Source organism: Rattus norvegicus, chromosome 8, assembly GCF_021556685.1.
Source record: "Rattus norvegicus strain SHRSP/BbbUtx chromosome 8, alternate assembly SHRSP_T2T, whole genome shotgun sequence".
Classification (NCBI taxonomy): domain Eukaryota; kingdom Metazoa; phylum Chordata; class Mammalia; order Rodentia; family Muridae; genus Rattus; species Rattus norvegicus.
The window spans coordinates 118423566-118447412 of NC_141541.1; the positions used below are offsets into that span (position 1 = coordinate 118423566).

General features: G+C 52.7%; 2 protein-coding genes across 7 annotated transcripts in view; one reads left to right on the top strand and one right to left on the bottom strand.

Annotated features, from left to right (window-relative positions):
- Ccdc12 (coiled-coil domain containing 12) overlaps window positions 1-3844 on the top strand; it is a 50419-nt gene extending 46575 nt beyond the window's left edge. Inside the window, 5 exon segments of the mRNA NM_001108783.1 lie at window positions 739-818; window positions 2131-2192; window positions 2363-2397; window positions 3348-3424; window positions 3510-3844. Coding sequence (NP_001102253.1) covers window positions 739-818; window positions 2131-2192; window positions 2363-2397; window positions 3348-3424; window positions 3510-3592 — 337 coding nt within the window. The 3' untranslated portion in view covers window positions 3593-3844.
- Window positions 3845-11352: 7508 nt separating this feature from the next.
- The window catches only part of Pth1r (parathyroid hormone 1 receptor), a 28350-nt gene continuing 15855 nt past the window's right edge, over window positions 11353-23847 (bottom strand). For 5 of the 6 annotated variants that reach the window (XM_087563500.1, XM_087563499.1, XM_087563501.1 and 2 more), the window contains 12 exons: window positions 22072-22206; window positions 20366-20476; window positions 20135-20253; window positions 19897-19991; window positions 19476-19671; window positions 18937-19090; window positions 17619-17679; window positions 17213-17279; window positions 16850-16944; window positions 16181-16322; window positions 16061-16102; window positions 11353-15429 (listed from right to left, as the gene is read on the bottom strand). In XM_087563500.1, the coding sequence (XP_087419626.1) occupies window positions 15049-15429; window positions 16061-16102; window positions 16181-16322; window positions 16850-16944; window positions 17213-17279; window positions 17619-17679; window positions 18937-19090; window positions 19476-19671; window positions 19897-19991; window positions 20135-20253; window positions 20366-20476; window positions 22072-22206 (1598 nt within the window). In that variant the 3' untranslated portion in view covers window positions 11353-15048. 6 annotated transcript variants of the gene reach the window in all.

Consider the following 23847-nt stretch of genomic DNA (forward strand, 5'->3'; position numbering starts at 1 on the left):
GAGGTGGAAGGTCGGTACATGAGCTGGGGGCACAGGCACTGTGCACCTCACTTGCAGAATGGCTTGCCCTCTCAGAGACTGGGGAGCCACCAACCTAGCCTCGTCTCCATGGCCTTTGTGGGCCTCTCCCATCAGGTATAAAACAGATCAGTGTCGCCTGTGTTTTGGTTGAATCCACTATACCCTTGGGCCTAGAAGCCACCTCCTGGGATCTTTGTATATTGCACAAAGGCAGCCCTGCTCTTTTGAACACACAGTCTGCCTCTGTCTGTCTGTCAATCTGTCCGTTCCCCGCCCCCCATCTTCATGTCACTCAGTACACCCAGACCCTCTCCACTGAAAGTGATGGACAGACTTTGTGACGTACGTTGGCTCCAAGACTTGAAGGCTCTACAGAGGTTCAGCTGGGTTTGGAGAGCTAGTATGGAGGGCTTTCTGTGAAGAGTGACTCAGCCCAGGAGCTCTGGCTTAGCCTTGATCTCAGCCATACAATCTCTGCTATGTGACCTCGTGAAAATGGCAGGCCCTGGGTTCCCAATGGAGACAACCCAGTAGATACTAGTTAGTGTCCTCAGTCACCCTGCCCAGCTTCTGAGGAGCGTGCACGCTTAAGGTCTGTGTTTCCCTTCACTTAGCCACCTCCAGACAGATAGGAGGAAACGTGGAACTAGGGAAAATGGGAAGCACCCATCTCATCCCACTCCTGCATTAAGGTGTGCCTATGCTCTGCTCTCACAGGGGCCTCAGGCTTCGGAACTATGTCCCAGAGGATGAAGACCTGAAGAGGAGGCGGGTTCCCCAGGCCAAACCAGTTGCAGGTACATGGACCCCTTTTCTCCCCATGTCCCTTCCAACTACCCTCAGAGAAGAGCTGCTAAGCCAGAGACAGGACCTCTGGGACATTCACACACCTTCTCAGGGACCATAAAAGAGCCAGGAGGGCAGGAAGGAGGCCCCGTGCGCCTGCCATCCTGGAGGAGACCACAGGCCCTGCACGAGGAATAGAAGTGACCTGAGGTCTATGGGCAGCAAGGCAAGCAGTAGGTCCTGTGCCCCTGGGGAGAGGGAAAGAGTGAAAGACCCAGAGAGAGGCTGACCATAGAGCTGCATAAAAAACCAACAGCAGGGGTTGGGGATTTGGCTCAGTGGCAGAGCGCTTGCCTAGGAAGCGCAAGGCCCTGGGTTCGGTCCCCAGCTCCAAAAAAAAGAACCAAAAAAAAAAAAAAAAAAAACCAACAGCAACACAAAGGCCAGAGAGAGCCTTAACTAAGGGTGAGAGCCCTGAGGAGCCTCCTGCTCACAGGAGTAGGATCATCCTTTGTTCTGAAGAATCTGGCTTTTTTTGGTTTTAAGACAGGGTCTCACTGTGGAACTCACTATGTAGCCCAGGCTGCCCCTGCCTCCCAGGGGCTATGTGCTACTGCACCTATGCGAGAATCTTAGCTTTTTATTCTTTATTTTTGATACCAACTTTTCATTGCACAAGTAATGAATGAATGAATGATCTCATAAAAAATTCAGAAGTTGCCCAATTGTTTCTTGCTAATCCTCCCTCTACCCAGTGGCAGGGTCAGATGAAGGCATCCCACAGGGTAGGAGAGGGATGAGAAACTGGCCCTTGGCCTCTACTAGGAGGCCTCCAGGACTTAAGTCTGACAGAAGAAAGGAAGGTCAGAGGGACACTTCCCTGGTAACAGGTCTGAAGGCTGTCCACATCATTATGTTTCAGGCACTGTCCCCAGAAAGGGACACTCAGAGAGAGACCTAGGGGCTTGGTGGAGGCAGGGAGTGCCTGTCGTAAGTCTGGGTGGAATGGAAGGGAAGATAAGGCACCCAGATTCCAGCCAGGCCAGACCTAGAGGAAATTTCTCGGGCCTTCACTTTAAAGCCACACTCCCCCTGACACAGGCACCCATTTCTCATCTGGTAGCCTGAGGCCTGGGCCTGTCCACTCCAGCTAGAGCCTGCTCTGTCCCTTTCTGGCCCCTGGGGTCTGCCTTCAACCTGGGAAACCAGACTTGTCTTCAGAGTTGCGGCTGAGCGGGTCCCTCCTCCTCCCTGGGACCACCTGTGTTGTCCACTCTGGAGTGGAGCTGTTACCCAACAGACCTGTGTTCTTTCGCCCTCTAGTGGAAGAGAAGGTGAAGGAGCAGCTGGAGGCTGCCAAGCCAGAGCCTGTCATAGAGGAAGTGGTGAGTACCTGGGTGGCCCCTCCTGCTTGTGCTGCTTCCTTCTCTAGCTGTCTGTGTTCCCACCCTACTTCCTTCCTTGCCTGCCTGCATTTTTCTACCTCCGTGCCCTGTCTCTCCACTCCCCCTGGGACTGGGCCTTGACTCTGATGAGTTGTCTCCTCTCTCCCTAGGACCTGGCCAACCTGGCACCCCGGAAACCCGATTGGTGAGTGTTGTCCATGCAGGCTGGTGCAGGCTGTTTGGGAGGTGGTAGGGTTTGGTGCATGTCATAGGCCTCAGCTGGGAGGACAGCCAAGGGACAGGTAGGGACAAGCACTGCAGGCATAGCTCTGCTCAAGAGAGTCGAGGATAAGGGCTAAGTAAGGCATGAGTAATGGCTGAGGGTAGAGCTGAAGAGGGGCTTGGGATGAAGAGCAGCCATCCTTTCAAGGCTCTTCTGTAGGGGAAAACTCACATGCTTTGGGCCCCATCTGAGCAGTGCGCCCCTTGTGCTCAGGATACCACAGTGAGGAGAACGGATAGGCAAGCAGATAGGGCTCATGTCTCTGTTGTAACTGTAGGAAACCCAGTCTCTTCAGGCCCAGAAGCATGGACTCAGCCCCTCTGACTGAGCCGAGAACATGGGTGAGGGAAAGTACCGTAGGCTGTAGGCACATCGGGGCCGTTTCCTTGTGCCTGAGGATCTGTGGGGTTGCAGCCCCCACCACACTGCTTTAATTCAGTGAAGGGGGCATGAGGTGTGTGCTGTAGGAACTGCAGAACCAGAGGACTCAGGCCGAGTTTAGGAGTTATGGAAGCCCCGGGGGTGGGGGTGGGAGGCTGTGGCGAGAGGTGGAATAGGGCTGACAGTTGGCCACAGCAAGTTCCCCTCTGATGGTGACTTAGGGGACAACAGGAAGATCCCAAGGAGCCAGCCACCATTATGTCTCGGTCCTCTACCTTGACTGGGTCTGTGGTACACATCCTCAGTTAGCTCAGTGGAGTTGGGAAGGACGATGGATCTTGGGGTCCAGAAGAGCAGAGAAGGTAGCATCCTGGTCTCCCCAGAGCAGCCTTAGGCAGCTGAGGATATAAATAGGAAAACACTGCAGGACGATCCCAGAGCCATACCCAGCAAGCCCTTAGCGTCTCAATGTCCCCTCTCTCCTGTTCCAGGGATCTCAAGAGAGATGTGGCTAAGAAGCTAGAGAAGTTAGAAAAGCGGACCCAGAGAGCCATTGCAGAGCTGATCCGTAAGTGCGGGCTGGCCAGTGGGGTCCTGCTCTCAGGGCGGTGGCTTAAGCAACGCCCTTTACCATGTATTTGCTCTCTATCCAGGTGAACGGCTAAAAGGGCAGGAAGACAACCTGGCCTCTGCAGTGGACGCCACCACCGGACAAGAGGCTTGTGACTCTGACTGAGATGTCTTCTGAGTCCCACCTGTTCAGAACACTCATCCTGGGGGAGGATAGTCTCAGCAGGGATGGGGTTAGACTGGCTAGCACTTCTGGGTCTTGAGAACCGAGCCAACCCACTGAGTCTCAGCTTCTGTTGGCTGTGACCAGTTCATCTCCCAAGGGTGCCCACCCCCTGAGTGGGTCGAAGCTGAGATCTGTACATATGTATGTAAACGGAGCTTTTTAACTTTTAGAAATAAACTCCATTTAGTAGAGGCCTGTCGTTTCCAGTTTTCTAGCTGCTCTGGGTTTGGACTCTTAGAATGCAGAAGTTATATTCAGTGTTCTTACCCCTGAGTTGGGCTAGCCTAGTTAAGCCCGGAGGGGTGGGCAGGGCCAAGGTTGACCTTCTGCTCCAAGTCCTCAGTCAGACTCAGCAGTGGTCATCTCAGCACCCTTAGGCCACAGAGACAGAGACAGGGAGCGTCCTCTCACAGGGCCTTGCAGTAGTTGGTATGAATGAAGGAGAGGCTCTCACCCAGGTCCTCTGGACCCCTCCCAGTGTGAGAGTGAGGAGGGCGGGCTCTCACAAACTTTACATGTACCATCGCAGATTAGAGGGGCCAGTTCTGCCCAGCTGCCAGCACTACATCCCTTCCTCCCAGTCAGTTCTGCTAGAGATCAGGCTGTGGTGTGCTCGGGTTTAGCTCTGACATCCTGGCTGAGCTGGGAGCCTCTGCACTGATTGTCCAGATGACAGGCTGGCAGCATTAAGACTGATGTAGGCACAGCCAGCTGCAGCTCCCCACCAGGAAGGCTACACCTGCGGCTCTGCTGGGGCCAGCCCAGCGGTTCCTCTTCCTTACTCCTGCTCTTCTTGAGCAGTGGAGGGGAGAGCATTGGCAGGGGTAAGACTTGGTCTTACGAGGAATCTAGGGTTGCTGTGTAATAGTAAAACAATTACCTATATAAGTTACTCCTCAACTATAGCTGACCTGACCTGACCTGTCTGAGTCCCTCTGAGGCCAGAAACTGCAGTCTCTGGCATTTAACACCCCATCATAAAACAGCAGGGTATTAAGTAAAGGATTAATTGCCTGAGCCTTTTTCCTTTGTCCAGATGCCACTCTCAGGTCAGGCTAGGGGAAAGTTTGGAGCAATAAACTTCTATTGATCTAGGAGAGTCATGCTTGCAGAAGGAAGAACTTTTACATAAGCAAATAATCATAACGTCATGTAGATTCATATACAGATTCATGTGTGCACATAAATACATTTCCATTAAAACCATCTGGGCCCAGCTTACTTACATACATTCTCAAACACACACATCCATATTAACATAGGAAAGACCAAGGGCCAGTGCAGAAAGAACTTACTCCTTCTGGATGAAACTGAGCTCCAATCTTTACTGCATAGAGAAAGAAAAAGCTTCTACCCTTTTAATGCTAACTGAATTAAACCCAAGTCTGTAAGAAGAAAGCTTTGTTCCTTTAATAAGACTAAGCCTTCCTTGCTATTTAGAAAGGACCTGGTCTGTCGCATGGTGAGGAGAAGCCTGCCTGCTCCTTCTGTTCTCTGCAGCTTCTTTTTTCCTCTCTCACTCTGCATTCTGCACATTGTTCTCTTAGTATTCTATGTTACCTTATAGTTCCTAAGTTATTGCACTCTGCAGTCTCCTAGCCTTGCTCTCCTGCTCCAACATCACAGCAATGCTCTTACTCTCAATGCTGGGCCTTTGCTTCCAAGTTCTTCTCAAGCTCAGTTCTGTCTTCACAAAGGTGTCCTCATTACTCAGTTCTGATGTCTCTCATTGTCCTCTGTCCATCTTTCAGAATACATGATCACATGGTAAAAGTTCATCTCACGTTTACACATAAATTCAAGTCATAAATTTACAGCCGAGAATGTTTACGTGCACATCCATTAGGAGTGATTATCTGGCTATACATTCACTATGTGTCACAGCCCCCACAGGTTCATGGGGAGTTACAAACAATAAGTTACTAGAGAACCTTTGTATTGATAAACCCGTCAATATTTTATCTTCTGTCCTAGTGCCTATAATAAATCATTAATTCCCTTTTTATGCCCTTTGGTTAATGGTTTTACAACCTCTTGGAATGTGCTCTAAGTTGTAGATGCCTGCTTGCTACCTCAGAAGCAGTTATCTCTTGACACTTGAAGACTGGCAGAGTTCTCAGTGCGATTTTGATTATCAGAGAGGACTTAATAGCAGTCCCACTAAAAAAGAGCTTAATAAATACTGGTGTAACTTTAGGAATTCTTATGGGATCATCATTAAGAATTAATTCTATTTGCCTATACAGCACCTCTACAAGACAGGACATCTTCATAGTTCTGCAGAGATCTGCTCAAAGGGGTGGGCTAATACCTAGTTATTGCTGAATAAATCTAATAATAACAGGAAAAGCATACCAACAGCAGGAATCTTTTCTAAAATGAATTTCTCCTGGGCCTTGCCTACCAGAGTTCTGTTGTAGATTTTAATCCAAAGTGGACCCACCTCAGGAATGTCACCTGTTAGTTTTTAGCTTCTCCTAAGTTGGCTCCTGACACAGTTTATTTTAGGGCTTCCTCTCCCCCTAACTCATGCGGTGTGCTGGCCTGTATGTTGTGTTCCTTCCATACAGTGGCCCAGCTTTGGCAGACAGTGCTGAGGACTTAGATCATGCGCTAAAGTGCATGTGCACACACAAGTTAGGACACCCAAACAGTGAATGAAATCAGATGAAAGCTTCAGACCTGTGTGTGGCTGCAGATAAACTGTAATCCCAGCAGTCGAGGGAGGCAGGAGGAGCTGGAGTTCAGATTATCCTCAGCTACATAATGAGCCTGAGGCCAGCCTGGGCCATAAAACCTTGTCTCAGAAAGTAGAGAGAGGGTGGTTGTTGGAGTCAGGTGGGCAAGAGAAGGGAGAGGAGATGTAGGGAAGGGAAGGGAAGGTAAAGAGGCAGCTGTCAGGTCTGCTTAGCTCAGAGCAAGGCCTGAAGCAGTTGGGCGCCTTGCAAGGCACTGAATCGTCAGACAGGCCAGGGCTCTGATTCCCTGAATAAACAGAGTCCAACTTAGCCGGAGCCTTTGGGAGTGCAACTAGGAATGAAGGATGAAAAAATTCCCCACTGGCTTCTCAGTGGTGAGGGGAAGCTGATCTCTGGCTCAGAGTCAGACTCCTGGTGACTGGGAACCGCTGGATCCAGCCCTGGATCCAGACAGTTGAGAAGGCTAACAAAGGTGGCACATCTCAGTCTGTGGCCTTTGGGGACTTGGCTGCCTAATAAGGAAAGAGAAAAACATACCATGCCAAGATACATTCCGACAAGAATCACAAAAATGAGCCCGGCGGTGTGTCACACACCTTTAATCCCAGCACACATAAGTCAGAGGCACACAGATCTCTGTGAGTTCAAGGTCAGCCTGGTCTACGGAGTGAGTTCCAGAACAGCCAGGGCTACATAGAGAAACCCTGTCTTGAAGGGGGGGGGGGAAGAATCATAAAAGTGAAAAATTGGGCTGGAGAGATGGCTCAGCGGTTAAGAGCACTGACTGCTCTTCCAGAGGTCCTGAGTTCAATTCCCAGCAACCACATGGTGGCCCACAACCATCTGTAATGGATCCAGTTCTCTCTTCTGGTGTGTCTGAAGACAGTTACAGTGTACTCACATAAAATAAATAAATAAATCTTAAAAAAAAAATAAAAGTGAAAAATTCTAGTGCTCTGCCAGACAATGTTTGGACATCCTTGTAATCCCAGCACTAAGGAGTCTGAGGAAGGAGTTTAAAGACTGCTTGGGCTATGCAGTGAGGCCCCATCTTAGGGGGGAAAAGTCTGGGACGTGTACTGAGTGCTTAGTGTGTACAAAGCCCTGATTCAGTCCCTGCCACCACACAAAGCAGATGCAAGCAGACGATGCGAGAGGATCGGTTCGGTGTCATCCCTAACTACATAGTGAGTTCAAGGCTAACCTGAACCATGTGAGACAGTGTCTCACAACAGGGAGGAGGGAGACACAGAATGATGCTCAGAGGGTAAAGGCACTGGTCACCAAACCTGATGACCCAAGTTCCTTCCCAGAAGTTCTCCTGCTCATTGCCCTGATACCTGAGCTTGCAAGGGGAAGGAAGGGGATGGGGGGCGGGGGGGGGCGGAAGTTGCATACACACAAGTAGATCTCATTAAAAAATTTAAGGTCCAGTGCACAAAGAGTAGCCAATAACCTAGCAGTGGGTAGACTGGAATTCATCAATTTCATGTGTTTTGCCTGAGTGTACGTTTGTAACCATGTCTCTGCCTCGTACCCATGGAGGCCAGAAGAGGGCATCAGCTCCCCTGGAACTGGAGTTCCAGATGGATGTAAGCAAAGGGCTATAGAGCCAAGGAAGCTGAACCGATAGCCCTAAGATACGTGTCTGTTTTATTCTCAGAGAAACAAGACGTGTTATTCTTCTTTACACAACGAGAATTAGATGTGAGAACCGATAGAAAACCGCTCAAAGTGATGTTACACAGCTGTAATCCCAGGTTTCTCAGATTGAGGCAGGAGGTTGAGGCCAGCCTGTGCTATAGGGAGATCCTCTCAAAAGAGAACAGCCTAACCCCAGATTGAAAATAAGGGACTAGCAGATCTCTGGTGAGCCCAGGATTGGCAGAAAGCAACAGAGACAGCTGGAGTAAGTAACCTCAGTACAATGGAGACTCAGACACACACATGTTCTCAGCTGCACTGATGTGCTAAGTGAGAGTGGGGATCAGGAAGGTTTGCACAAGGCAGTGGCAGACACTGAGACAACTTTGGAAAGTTGCGTGTGTTTACTCTGACCCTTAGTGTCCTGGTGAACTGTCCCACGTGTTCACCAGGTATCAGGCCAGGAATTTCATAGAATCACAGTAACTCAGTCGCGCACACACGCTTAAAGCCGTTAGGGATATGAGTCTGTGTGTCTTCCACCACCACCCTGCTTCACCTTTTCATGGTGGCGCCTGCATTCACCTCCAGTCCCATCTGCCACGTTCTCTCTCACTTCTAGCTAACCATAATTTAGGGCTCCCGCAAGTTGCAGGGTGTAAGGAAGTCAGGGGGATGAAGGTAGTTTAAGCCAGTCACATTGCCCATTATCGAAAGGAAGGCAGCCAGCAATGCTTGCCCAGGCTAGTGGGAGAAGTGGCAGATAAACTGGCATGTTTTTGGAGAGATCAGTAAGGTTGACTGCTGAGCAAGACTGACAGAAGACATATGAACCAGGAATGGGATGAGAGTGTCATAATGGGCGGACACCCAAATATGCAGGTACAGTACAGGTGTAAGCATAAGCAAGGGCTGGGGAGACCGATCAGTGAGTAGAAGTCCTTGCTGCTCAGGCCAGACATCCTGTGTTGGAGTCCTGGAACCCATGCAGAGGTGGAAGAACTGACTCCACAGAGCTATCCTCTCATACTTATGCATGCGCACGCGCGCGTGCACACACACACACACACACACACACGCACACACGCACATGCACAGACACAGACACACGCACATGCACACAGTAAATTTTTTTAAATTTATGGGTGTTTTGCCTGCACATATGTCTATGCACTACATACGTGCCTGGTGCCTGACAAAACCAGAAGAGGGTTATTAGGTCCCCTGAGACTGGAGTTACAAGTGGTTGCAAGCCTCAGTGTGAACCCAGGACCTGTGGGAGAGCCGCCAGTGCACTTCACCACTGAGCCACTAAAATTTATTTTAAAAACAAAACTAAAAGTTTGACTTAGTGGCTTATGCCCATAATCTTTTCACTCAGGAGGCTAAGACTAAAGCCAGCCCGGACTATACATGAGTTCTAAGTTAGACAGAACTAGTGTAAAATCCTTTTCTCAAGAAAACCAAAATCGAGGACTGTTGAGGGCTCAGCAGTTGAGGGCGGTGCCTGTGAAGCCTGGGAACTCAATCCTGGGGTCACATTGGTAGCAGAGAACTGACTCCCTCCCTCTAGTTCATCCTTTGACCTCCACACACTACTCATGGCGCATTAGAGACCTTACACACATGTGCTCATACATGCAAGCTATTTTAAATTACAAAAACTAAAAGACCACTTTTCCCAGAATCCCTACCATCCCAAGAGGCTCCTCAGCCAAGAAAAGAGCAAGGCGGAGAATGCTTGTGTCAGGGCCTATATTCCCGTCTGTCCTCATATGGCCACTGGGTGGCAGCAGGAGACACCAGGCTGGTAGGCTAAAGCATTCTTCAACTTTGCGTGCCTGCTCTCGGCCACAGACACCAATATAGCCCGATACCACATGAAGCACTCCTCCCTTTCCCGTGGGCCTGTGTTACTTGTTAAGTGGGTTTTCAGAGATGATCCAGGGTGGGATTCAGGTAATCTGAACCCAGAACAATGATGTGACCATGTCCTGGGGACAGCAGGTCCCAGGGAGCCTTCTGGGTACAGTCTTCAAGTGTCCTAACCTAAGCACAGATTCAGTCCTACCAGGCTCACCAGTCCTGTTCCTCTTTGAGCTGTGGAGTCGAATATATGTATGGTGTGTGTGTGTGTGTGTGTGTGTGTGTGTGTGTGTGTGTGAGAGAGAGAGAGAGAGAGAGAGAGAGAGACAGACAGACAGACAGACAGACAGACAGACAGACACTTGGAGATGATGACCTCCTGCAAGCATGACTGGGAAGGGCCGATATCGGGCTATCGGTGCGCAGGTGGAGGTGGCATCCCCTCTCACCTTGCCCTGGACATCCTGCTTACTGTTAATCTGGTGGGGTGGTGACCTTGCCCACCAAAAGCCTCTGAGCTGCAGAACTATACAATCCACAGTGAGAGAGGGAGGAAGGACATGTTGGGTCCCAGGCTATCTTGTCTTATGCTCGGATCTGGCCTGGGCTTCTGCAGCTGTGGACCAGGCAGAGTATCTGAGTCGAGTTTCCTAGCCAGCCTGCCTCTTCCGTATGCATTTCTGGTTTTCTTTAAATGTTCCCATTACTCAGGCCTCCAGTGGGCACTGAGACAGAAATAAATCCCACAAGGCAGCCCAGCCAGAAGCCGGGAATCCGATTCTCCCTCAAAGGCCGGAAGAGGCCCCTGTGCAGAGCATGCCAGACCACAATGGCCCACACACTCCACATGGCCATGAATATGCCCTCCTTCACACACACACACATACACACACACACACACACACAGAGCCTCACATATATTTCCCACACACACTGGCTTCATACCCATGCATACACAACCATTGATGTACGTGCAAGTATTCGGACGTGCCTCAGACACAGAAGTACACACGTGTAGGTTTATGATGTTCAGGTATGCACTCTCATGCACACACTCCCCAAAAGGCTAACATCTAGAAGTGACCACACACTCTGGGTCCCAAACCCAGCCACCCTCAAGGTAATGGTGGTCAAGAGAAGCAAGGCAAAGAAGACTGAAGGAGGCTGAAGGAGGCTAAGGAGGTTGGCTCTGTGCAGCTTAGGAGGAGAGTGGCCTCATGGGAATCCTGGTCTAAGGCTTCCAGGGCTTCTGAATTTTTAAGAGAAGCTGGAAAGCTGAATTTTTATGTGAAATATCCTGATTTTTAAATGTTGGCTCAAGATGTTGAAAATACTGGGAGAGCCAAACCAAACATGTCTGAGAGCCAAATTCCACCCACAGGCGGCATTTGCAGACCACGGGTACACACACACACACACACACACACACACACACACACACACACGTACACAGACACATACAAACAAAAATAGACACAGACACACAGTCTCTTGGATGCACTAAAAGACATATATGTGTAAAGACATACAGACATATACAAACATGATATAAATACATACTGGCACACAGACAGACAGACACAGGTATACATGCCAACAGAACCACAAGCAGACACAAATACAAGTAAATATACAAGTTCACACACACATGGAAATCCAAGCACAATGCACCCTTCTTTCTTAGTGATGTGGGTGATCTTCCTGGAGCACGTAGTATATAGCAGCATGGCCACTGAGCACAAGAACCACTGTGTGGACCACACCAACATTACCCTTTGATTCACAAATGCCATAGAGTCTGGGTCAAGTTGACTTGGATGGACCAGCACTTTACATGACTAGTAGAGGTATTCTGGCAAAGGGCCTCCTATGCCTGGCCATTACTGGAAGTGACTGGATCCACGGAAGTTGATGAAGGAGCCAAGAGCCCACCTTCTCCTGTCCCAGAATCCATCCTCCAGTCTGGCCTGCATGACTGTGATGTTGAACTAGGAGGAAGTTGTAGATGAATTTACCCATGAGTCCTTGAGGATCTGCCCAAGGCAGGAAGACAAAAGCCCAGCCCAGGAAGTCCAGGAAGCTAACCTGGGGTCGCACATGAGAGAGAGGTGGGGCCTCAGAGTGCACAGAGCCTGACTTTGAGAAGCTGTGGCTCAGAAAGGGTAACCGCTTGGCCAGGGTAACACAGCGTGTGTGTGTGTGTGTGTGTGTGTGTGTGTGTGTGTGTGTGTGTGTGTGTGTGTGTAAAACCAGCAGGAGCTTTCTCCTCTACCTCTCCCAGACCAGCCCTGCCTCAGTTTGCTGTGGTAGCCTCAGGCTAGAGTCATTCTGTGGTTGGTCAAGAAGGCATCAAAGACAAGGAAAGACCCAACCTGGAAGTTGTCTGGAAGCTTCACATCCCTAGTCCCAGAGCCAGTGACCTCTCAGGACCCGGGGGCAAGGCTGTGCCTCTTTAAGGGTACCCTGCAGGGCTGAGTTCTCTCACACCCCTGGGACACAGGGATATCCCTCTTGAACCTCAGTGCCTTCCTCCTGGTCTGCCCCTCTGTCACCTCCCTGGGGTGAGGACTGGAGAGTGTGGGCTATCACGGCCTGCCCACTGCAGCCTGCAGGCCAGGTGTCCTAGATGAGCAGGGCTTGCAGGCAGAAGGTGTGCAGCAATGGGATCTGAAGTCCCAGGATTCCATTCTGAGTTGGCAACAGTAGGCTTAGCCCCCACCAGAGGCCAGGACTGTGTGTCTTCCCTCAGAGGGGATGTTACTTCTGAGAGTCTTCAGAGAGACCCTTTAGGTGCTCACACTGCTGGTTCTGAGGAGAGGGGCCCAGAGAGGGTCCCCTTTTGGCATGCTCAGGGCACGTTAAGCGCTGAACCTGGCCACTTCACTGACCAGATCTAGAATCCAGCGGATCCTGTGAGGTGCCTGGATAGACGGGACGGAAGCGGTGGAAGGGGTATGCTCCTTGTCTACTCACTGGCCAGCCTGGGCCTGTTTGTGTGCTCCCTGTGGCTTGGCTGGGCCGTGGGGCCTTGCAGGGAAAAGTGACCACCTGGCTCCGGTGGTTGTTCAAGGCAAACAGGGCCCTGACCCTCTGCCAGGCCTTCTGAGGCTCCCACTTCTGCCAACACCTGGACAGCCCAGGCCAGGCTTGGAAGGGGGGTTACTCTGAGTGGAAGCCAGCTTAGGGCCAGAGGCCACAAGTCCAGGGTCAGGGAACTTCTCCTGGATGGCAGTCTTGGGCTGACGTGCCGGGGCCAGATGGATTTGTCTCAGACATTGAACCAGGGAAAAGTGATACCCAACCTATAGGGCATGACTGTTTCTGCCCCGCAAATGTCCCAAGGAGGAAGCTGGTCTTTGCGAAGAAGTGTCCAACTGAGTATAGGAGGCCTGGTCTGACATGGGTACATCGTGCAGGATGGACTCTTAGGGCATTTGACACCTTTAAAGGAAAAGGACAGGCCTATTTGGGGGATCCGAAGGGAAGATGGTAACTGATGGGGGGACAGAAGCTGGCCTGGGGGTGCTATTTGGATATTCTCAGGTCATGGCCTTCTGACAGAGCAGTCTGGGTTGGTTGGTGGAAAGAGTGAGTAGCCATGAAGGCCCAGCAATCCACGTCCTGTAACACTGACTGGACAGGTCAGTCCAGACCCCGTACAGAGGTAGCACATACTCCAGGACGAGGCATGGTGTTTTGTCCAGCCAAGGACTCCTTTCTCAGTCACTGACTCATCCAGGGTCTTTCCTGACAATAGTATGGTCTTGTCATGATTTTCTGACCTGCTCTCCTGTCTCCTCTGACCCTTGTGTGTCTCCTGGCCTCTGCATGGAAGCAGGGACTCTAAAGTGGTCCTCTAGAATGTTTGTGGGCTCCAACTCGGCCTGGCTCAGTAGCTTTGGGAAGACTTTGGTCATTTGTCCTGCTGGTCAACCAAGAATGCTGGACAGAGTTGGCTGAGGCGTGCTCAGTGTGTGTTCATAGCACCCAGTGCCTGAGTTAGATGGCTCAGGCCTGGGGTGGAGGAGAACTGGAGGAAAAGCAAGGTGGTTAGAACCGAGAACGGGAGGACTTGACGGAGGCACCAGACAGTACAAAAACTGGGAGGCACAGAGAGCCAAGCAGCCCGTGTATAGGCATGTAGCCTCAGTGTCAGGCTTTTTGAGGGCCCATAAATGGTTCAAGACAGGACTAGGAAGGCCCAGAGGATGAGGATGGGGGTAGGGAGTGTCAGATGGGGATACTGAGCAAATGTTTTGTGTATTCAGTAAACATGTCCAGCCTTGCAGGCCCACACCCCAGCTAACCCTTAGAGCCTAAACTCCTAGCTTCTAGAGCCAGGGCAGAGGCAACCCACCTCCCACTATCCTTGTAACCTCTGCTAGAGGAATTCCCCCTCCCATTTTGGCACTGTGGTTATGCATAGAGGCCACTTGTGTGGCCGTCAGATGGGAAAGGTTCACCTGGTGACAGGGCCTCAGAGTGAATCAAGGACCTGAGGTATCTGCTGTCAGCCTTGGCTGCAGTGACTTGGCTAGCAGGTCGAAGAGTTGTTCTAGGGATGCTCAACTCTAGGTGTATGCATGACAAGAGGGAAGGCTGGCTGCTCCCTCAGATTCCTGCAAACATGGCCCTCTCTGGGCAATGATTATTTTGTTTCGTAAGACATGGTCTCATGTACCCCAAGCTACCTCCCACCTTATCTATGTAGCCAAAGATGTGCTTGAATTTCTGATCCCCATAGCTCCATCTCCAGAGAGCTTAGATCAAAGATGCTAGCCTTGTTTATGAGGTGCTGGGAATAGAACCTAGAGTTTCCTGTGTCCTAGGCCAAGTACTCTACTCAGTTAGTTTGGAAGCCCTTTTCTGGGCCTTAAGAGCAGAGTCCCCCTCCTGTTGGACAGTGCTGAATCCCCAAATCCCAGACCCTTCCTACATAATGAGACCATGGGTCCTTCTCCCAACCATGTGCAGAGCCCTCCCCAAACTCTCTCATGCTTCCTAGACCTAGGCTTCTTCGAGTCCAACACAGGAAGCCACACAGAGCCCCCTTCTCCTTTTTTTTTTTTTCTTTTTTCCTTTTGTTATCTTCCTGGTCCAGTCCCGAATAGACAACCAGCCAAACACTGGCTTCTTGGTCCATCTGTCCATGTGCCCAGGCCAGCAGTCTAGCCCCCTAGTGCCCAGTCACATGACTGTTTCCCATTCTTCCTGCAACAATGGAGGCGGCCGCGCAGACCCGGAGGCCTCCTCATCCAGGCCTGAGCAGGAGCCGTTAAGGAATCCATCGTCCTTGGGAACCGCCATAGTGACTGGTAGGGTTTCAGTCTCAGTGGCTGGAGCCCCTGGCTTGGCATGGCCAGGCAGCTGGGAGTGGCCATTGGTAGTGGCAGGAGGCAGGCGGGGGCTGAGGGGGAGGCTGAGTCCTGCACGGGGGCCCACATTGGTCACACTCGTGTGAGACACCATTGGGCCATAGCTGTAGCTGCTACTCCCACTTCGTGCTTTGCGCTTGAAGTCCAACGCCAGTGTCCAGCGGCTCCATGACTTCCTAATCTCTGCCTGCACCTTGTAGAGATAGATGGGTGGCAGTCAGGTGTGCCCTTAACCCCTTGGCCAGGTTTCCCTGCCACCATCCCTGCATCGATGGTAGGAGACCTACTGAAAAAGCCCAAGGTGAATCTGAGCCCAGTCCCCAGAAAACAGAAAGGGGCACAGCCAAAATCAAAAAACTCAAATGCCCCAAAGACGGCTGAGCCCTCAGACTGAGTTCTAAAAATCTTCCTCTCTGGGACTGAGGAAGAGCCCACACGTCCCAGTCCATTCTGCGCCTGAGTCATCTTTGAATCCTTCTCTTTACCTCCACAACCTGGTCAGGAAGGTTCTTGAGGAGCAAAGAAAGAATGAGGGCAGGGGAGAGGATGGAGGGACAGGGCTAGAGGAACCCCTGCCGGCTCCTACCACCTCACCCCTGCCTTCTCTTATCACCTCACCCCTGCCCGCTCCTACCACCTCAGCCCTGCCCGCTCCTACCACCTTACCCCTGCCCACTCCTACCACCTCACCCCTGCCCGCTCCTACCATCTCACCCCTGCCCGCTCCTACCACCTCACCCCTGCCTGCTCCTACCACCTCACCTCTGCCCGCTCCTACCACCTCACCCCTGCCTGCTCCTACTACCTCCCTCACCCTTGCTTACCTCACCATTGCAGAAACAGTATATGATGGCAACAAAAAATCCCTGTGGAGAGAGGCACACGCATTCAGGACCACATCTCACTGCCGCCCTGTTCCCCAGGACCTCAAGCAGGCCACCCACCTGGAAGGAGTTGAAGAGCATCTCATAATGCATCTGGATCTGCCACAATGTCCCTGAGACCTCGGTGTACGGCAAGGCCATGAAGACAGTGTAGTGGACACCAAAGAGCGGCACGAGCACCAACGTGGACCTGAGCAGCTTCCTGGCCACCAGGGCATGCAGGTCAGGCCTTGCTCCTTGCCCCGCCCTCCCCTCCCCAACACAGCACTTCATCCTTCCACCCCACCCCAGGCCCAAGCTCCAGAGGTGATGGAAGAGCTAGGGGCTCTGGCTACTGTGGCTTGGCAACCACGTTCAGCCAAGGATGGCTCCTGCCAGGAGGCAAAGTGTTACTTGGGCGTCTTGGAAGGTGCCCTCCAGTAGATAACAAGTGTGGTCGCTCTGTCCTTGGGCCCCACACTCATTCTCCTGTGACCTAACCCTTGGGTTTCTCCTGAGCAGGTATCTTATGGAGACACCTGTCCCTTTGATTCCCTCAGTACAGCTGTCTGAGGGCAGCTGGGTGTGGAGCGCACTAGCAGGCCTTCCCTGGCTTAATACCAGGTAGCAGAGCATGACCCAGCACTGCTGTGCACGCAGGGTTGGAGTGGGCCAAAGCCAGAGGCTCCTCTCACAAGCTCAACCATGGGACCTTGTCTTCCACCGCCAATCCCAAGAGCCGGAACTCACCGGTACTGCTGCCTGGTGTCACACCGGCCCGCATTGGTCTCCCGAAGCTTAGTGGCAAGCACCCGGATGATGTTGATAAAAAGGATGAAGTTGAGCTGTGGGAGGGAGGCTGTATTGGAGACTATATCCCGGTAGCATGGCACAAGAATTCTGGGGCCCACGGCCACGTCACAGGCCCTACTTTGTCACTGCACCTCTAGGTGGCTCCTAGGGCCCTCAGGTTCCCTGGACTGCAGAAGGAATTGCGTGGTCTTCAGGTCTTTGGGTTTCTGGTCCATGGGCTCCAGGGAAGCCATCATAGATGTTCTTATTAAGGGCTAGTCACTGAGGCTCCTAACCACACCACCCCCAACCCCTGCTCACCACAACAGATGCCAGGATGGGCACCTGGATGATCCACTTCTTGTGCCCGGAGCTCAGATCCCAGCACCTAAGGGAAGGTGAGGCATTAGCCACTGGCCACTTCCTCCTTAGCCAGCCCGCCTGGGCCCCAGAGTTGTCCTGCTCTGACATGAGCCATTAAGGACACAGGATGAGGGCTGCATGTGTTTAAGCCTGAGGCACTCATGGGCCACTTTGGAAGTCACCTCCTGTGACTCTGAGGAAGTTCCTGGCTAAAGGTTGATCAAGAATTCCTGAGGCTGGAGCTGCGGGTGCATGGACACTCCCCCTGTGACCCACAGAAGAGGGAACCAGAGCATTTCCAGCTGTATCAAGGTCCCTGCTTCCCCACTCCCACCCCACACATATACATTGCTGCTTGACCTACCCAGTGTTGGCCAAGGTTGCTCTGACACCGACCCACACAGCCACGAAGACAGCCGGTAGACCTGTGTGCAGAGGGAACACTGTAAGGGGTGTGCACTCTGCCCCAAACCCCATGACTTTCTACAGTTCACTGCCCTCACCCTAGGCACATGGCTATTTAATGACAACCTAACAGCCCCAGGTGCCAGCCCTCAGGACTCAGTGCAGCTCTCTGCCTCAATTAGGTTCCTTGCTTCCTGTGAGCACATGTGCACACCTGCTGGGCATGTGCAAAAAAATAACATGGTATCGACAGCCTATCCCAGTTCAATCTGCTCTGAGGCTTAGAGCAGCCACGGGGAGAGAGAGCCAGTGACTAGGTTTTTTTTTTTTGTTTGTTTGTTTGTTTGTTTGTTTGTTTTCCTGTTCTGAAACTCCCTCTCCAAGCCTGGATTGAAAGGTCCTAGCTTTCATGGATGAGGGTAGATAAAGTAAAGTTTATCTTCCAGGGTGAAGGGAGCCTTGGCTCCCCTCCCCCAAGCTTTACTCCCAGCCTGGTGGATCCTTGGAGGGAAAAGGTGTCACCTGGGTTTGTGGTAAGGGTGTGACATTCCCAGATCATAAGGTTCTGTGTACTCCCTAATCCGAATGTTTCCAGCCCACCCAGATGCCTTCCAGCCCAGCAGCTTGTGTTAGTTCCTGGAATCAGGCCCAGATCTGCCCAGATCTGGGGCTTGCTATGGTGAGGTCAGGGGTAGGGTATGTGCCAAGGGCCAAGCAGGCTGTGGAGATGAGGACTTTCTGGATGCTGAGCCTAGGAGCCACTGGCCTATCCTACCACAGGGCCCAGCCAAGCTCTGGAGCTCCCAGCATTGATGAGTAATCAATCATCAGTAACTAGATCCAAGGGCCCAAGGGGGGATGGCAGGACCGCGGCAGGACCGCAGCATCCTGGGAAACCGCTGCAGAGAGGCTAAAGCTAAACGCTGGGCCTCTGGCTCGGATGCACCTCCTGGAAACAGATGTGAGGGAGCCCCTCCCTCAGGGCTCGAGGTGGAAGGAGGCTCCAGACCACACCCCCAAACCCAGGCTAACTGGTGACTGAAGATCTCACTCTGGTCCCAAGTTTAACCTCATCTCATTTCCAGGAATCATCACCCTAAGAGAACTGAAACACCAGGTCAAGTCAACAGCACTGGCGAACTCCGCCATAGTCAAGCTGAGTCCCTTAAACCTGGTACGGGGTCAGAGTCACAGCAGGATGGGCAGGCCCCCAGCTACAGAACAAGCATCTTACTCTCAGTCAGCTTTCAGCCCACCCACCACACTGGTCTCCGTACCCCAGCCAAAGATGGTGAAGCCCCACAGGTACTTCTTCTCTGAGAAAAAGGCCATGAAGATGAGGCTGTGCAAGTACAGCCCCTCCACCAGAATCCAGTAGTAGTTGGTAGCCAGGAAGTAGAGGAAGAAGGTCACCGCCACGCGGCAGCCAGCCTGAGAGACCAACCAACCAGTTAGTTCCAAAAGGTAGAACCTGGATCTTACAGGCAAGGTCTGGTCTGCAGGGGAAAGGAAGTTCACTCTAGGCTGCTGGGTCGGGACCTGGTGTGGGGGTGCGGTGTTAGCGGCAGGTGACAAGGTGAAGGGAGGAGAGGATGGGGCGCTCCAGTGTGGAGGGAAGGGTGCCAGTGGGAGTCATTAGCAGTAAGGAGGGGGTGAGGGTGGGGTAGAGAGGTGGGGTGTGTGTGATCTGAGCCGCGTGAGGGTCCCTGTGAGGTGGGTTTGCTGGCCTGAAGCTGGAGGAGGTAGCAAGAGACAGGCAGGGGGAGGGACGGGCTGCAGGTGCGAGGGGCATGGTGGGTAGTAGAGGGGCACTCACGTAGCCTACGGCGGCAGCGGCCGGCGGAGGTGGCACCTGCGCGATGATGTGCAACTCTTCCTCTGTGAGGCGCTCGGCCTCATCCAGCGTGAAGCCAGAGTAGAGCACAGCGTCCTTCACGAAGATGCTCGCGGCGCGCAGCATAAACGACAGGAACATGTGCATGTGGATGTAGTTGCGCGTGCAGTGCAGCCGCCTGCGGGCGTGCGACATCACCGTGGGTGAGGGCACGGGGGACGCAGCGGTGGGCAGGAAGCTGGGCTGTGAGCCGTAATAGGGGACATCACGCAGCGGGGAACGGATGCAGTGAAGGGGGAAAAAGGAGGCTCGCACCCCTGGACCCCTCCGGCCCCACCCGAGACCACGCCCCACCCCCTCCTCGGCTTTGCCCTGCCCTCACCCCACCTCTTTCCCCGCCCACCTAAAATAGGCCAGGATGAGCACAGCCACCGTGAGGGAGGCGAGAGACATGGAGTATCCCACGGTGTAGATCATGCCTAGGCGGTCAAATACCTCCTGCGCAGGTGAGAAAGAGAAAACTGGGACTCAGGGTGAGCACCGAGGGCGAAGTGGAGAACAAATTAAAGTTGCTGGAGAAGTAAGGCTAGGAGGGTAGGTGTGCTCTTAAGGGTCAAGCTTGGAAGGGAGTAGGTGCGCACCCGTTCCCGCGTCTCATTGGTCATGAACTTGAGGCACTCGCTGTAGTTGGCCCACGTCCGGTTGTGCCCTGGAACCACCTCCCAGCTGCCATTGCGGTCACAGCGTCTGTAGGCATGGCCTGTTGGGGCCATGGGACAGTCAGAACAGGCAGAAGGCGGTCTGGAGCCACTGAGGCTCTGAACTCCATTTCATGCTGTCCGTTGGTTCCCTACCCATTTGGCTAGCCTCACCTTTGTGATTGAAGTCATAAATGTAATCGGGACAAGGTACTGCCACCACTTCACCTGGTGCCCCTAATGGCCAGCAAACGATGTTGTCCCACTCGGGCAGACAGGGACGCCCTGTGCCCAGAGAAAACATAGGGGAGAGGATGAGGAAGGAGAGAGTCAGATCCATAGTTAAGGCCCAGGGACGTGAACACACTTGTGATTTGATTTCCACAGGGGCAGTGTGCCCTGTGACTGAAAACTTCAGGTTTGGGGAATTCTAGAAAGAATATATTGAGCTCTTATTCCCCCCTTTCTCCCTAAACCCACGGGCTTCAGAGAATTTATGCAGGCCCTGTGGCGGAAGGGACTAATATGAGTCCCATTTCCAGGTATCTGGTCTGAAAGGGGTCAAGAGCAGTGGATGTCGTGCTGAGGATACACAACGTCCCTCAAGGGCTCAGCTGGGCCTGCTCTTGGTCCCACCTTCTAGGAGTCTCTGAAGAAGAGACATTGTTTCACTCTGTAGCCAGCGGAGGCTGGCCTCAAACTCACAGGGATCCACCTGCTCCTGCCCCCAGTTTGAAGAAGAGCGTTTTTCTCAGAGTCTCCCTCACCCGAAGGCTCTCATAGGGCCTTTCCCTGGGGACCACAGAAGGAAGTCTGGTTCTTCCAGCCAGCTGAACTTCTAAAGTACCGCTAACCTCACACAAGTGTCCCGATCTCAGAGTTTCCATTTCCTCTTGAGAAGTTGACGGCTATCAGCCTAGACTTCTTCTATCCATGGGCCCTGGAGACTCATGGGTCTGGGAGACCCATGACCCACCACTCAGTAGGTATACCGTCCTCTAAATCCAAGCGCTAATGTTGAGTTTCAAATGACAGCGATACGTCTCACTTTGGAGTCCTGACAGCCATGCTAAGTGACCTCAGAGGGTCCCCAGCCTCTGGATCATCCACATTCCACCCCAGCTCACAGCCCCCTCTACCCCCACTGCAGGGCTTTGACCACAGGACTCTCTAACCTCCCTGGAAGGCAGCCTTGAGGCTGGACCCGCCCAGCTCGGTGAAAGGCTCTCTGTCCTGGGCGCCATATTCCCAGCCCCACCCGGCAAGGCCCACAATTCCCTCTGGTCCCCGGGGAGCCACAGGGTGACCACAGGCTCCCAGATGTGGCCCATCTGGAATCTGCTGCCCACCCTGCTGGCTCTAACTGGCCTTGTGGCCACAGCTTGGGCTCTGTGTTTGTCTCTCCTCACCTCCCCGAGGCAACCCTGTTTCTCTCTCTCTCCTCTCCTTGTCCCCTTGTCTGTCTCCACCCCTCTGAGGCTGCCCTCCTCTCTTGCTGTGTCTTTGTGTACTTCCTTGGACATACCAGACTTTGGGTTGAGCACCTTGTTCCTTCTCTGTGTCTCTGCATCTCTCCCTGACTATCTCTCAGGACTCTGTCCTCTTTCTTTACCTCAGTGGGTCATGGGTTTCCTGTAGTTCTGGATCCTTTTCTGGGGGTAGGGGTACTGGTGAGTCTATTCTGCACATCTTGTGTGCTGAGGCCACCCAACTCACCTGACCCCTGACCCCCACTCTCCTGATACTTCTTGGGCTGTCTCTGGGAAGGGAGCTGTGGTCTCTGACTTTCCATAGGAACTCACATTGGTGGAGACAGGTAGATCTGAGCCAGGCCCAGTGGCTGCCTAAGGAGGGGTAGAGGGCACGGTGGACAGACATACCTCTGCGCCTGCTGCCGGTGGGCACGTCCTTGTTCTCTTTAGACTCAGGGTAGAACTTTCCCGATGCCTTCTCTTTCCTGGGCTTCCCTGACGTAGATGCTGGTGTCCAGCCCTTGTCTGACTCCATTATGTTGGCTGGAGAGAAATCGGGTGGTTCTAGCCATCAGTTGTGCTATAGCCACAGCCCTGGCTACTGCCCAGCCCCTTCCCCAGCTCCCCCTTTTTACAATGAGTTGATCATACCAAGGATGCTGATGCTGAGGCTGCTGGGAGATCAGAAAGGACAAGCAAGTGACTCAGAAACGGTCATGTGTTTGCCAGGTGGAGAAACAACCAGGAAAGAGAGCTGCTGGTCAGCGGAGGATCAAAGGGGGTGAATGACACATGAGATGGGATCAGCTAGAAAGGGGCAGGGCTGGCAGGCCAGGAGGCAGAGCCACGAAGGAGGGAACAGTCCACCAGAGGGCGCATGGCAACAATTGGGAGAGGTGGATGGAGGGGTTAAAGGTGAAAACCAATCCAGCTTGGCCATCGTGCTGTGTGGTGCTGTGCAGGTGAGGAGGCTGGTGACACAGCATGGAGTAAAGAGTGCTTTGTGTTAGGAGTGGACACACGAGCCCACTTTCTCCACCCTCTGCCCTAGGACCCGGGTCAGGGGCTTGCAGCTTCTACGAGAGCCCTTGAAGACATCCCTCTGAGCTGGGGCCTGAACTTTCTTCCTTGAAAGACATTGGAGGCTTCTGTCCTTAGCCCAGAAAGCCCTTCTTACTATCTGACTTGTGCGACTTCAGCTGTAGGCTAAGCCGGGGTACCTTGGGTACCCTCATACGTTGGGGTCTGTGGGAAGCTAAGTCCAGGTAACCTGGACTGGGGTGACAAAGACTGACAGGATTGTCCTGCCTCTACCCTCAGGGAGGAGTTCCATGATGGATGAGAAGGAGCCAAACCATGGGCCCCACAACTGGGAAGAGGGCCCCGTTTAGGATCACAGGAAGTATTTATCTGTCACTACCCCTGGTGTGACTGGGAGCCACAGGTGGGGCCAGGATAGGTGGAGAAGAGGGAGTCTTTACCAATGTGAACAGTCTACCATTTACTATAGAGAATCAGTCACCATTTGCTTGTGACCTGGGTATGCACTACTGCAGGCCCCCAGTAACCAGAGACCCAGCTCCAGGGAGGAAGCTGCTCTGAGGGGACAGTGAGCCAGGGTCTGGCATCCTCTGCTGATGAGCTCAGTCAGACCTCAGAAGCTTGGATGAAGGCCAATGTCGTGCATACCTGTTTCCAGGAAACAGACTCAAGGAAGGGGGCAGAGAGGAGATCCCTGAAATAGGGGATCAGGAATGTGAGATTGGATGGGAGATGCCTTCCTTCCCCATGGCAAACGTCCTTTAGAGATGATGTGGAGGGGACCCTCCCTTTGTAGATCAATCTGTACAGGCTATAGGCTGAGTCACGCGCCCATCCCTGTTCCCTGTCCCACCAACCCCATCTAGTTCTAGGGACTCTAGTTCTATGCCATAGCCCTGTGTTTCAGAGACTTTCTCCTGCTTTCTAGGCACGACTCGGGTATCTTTTCTTTAAGGAAATTGGCCCAGCCCACCCTATTAGGGAACGGCACCCTCATCAAAGTTCCTCGTTTGCTTCACCCCATCTAAACACACTGGCACCCTGTGCTTTCTCCTGCCTGCCTTCTCCATCTGCAAAGGGGGACCATATATCTTTTAGCAAACTTCCCAAAGGGGGGTCTCTCTCTCTCTCTCTCTCTCTCTC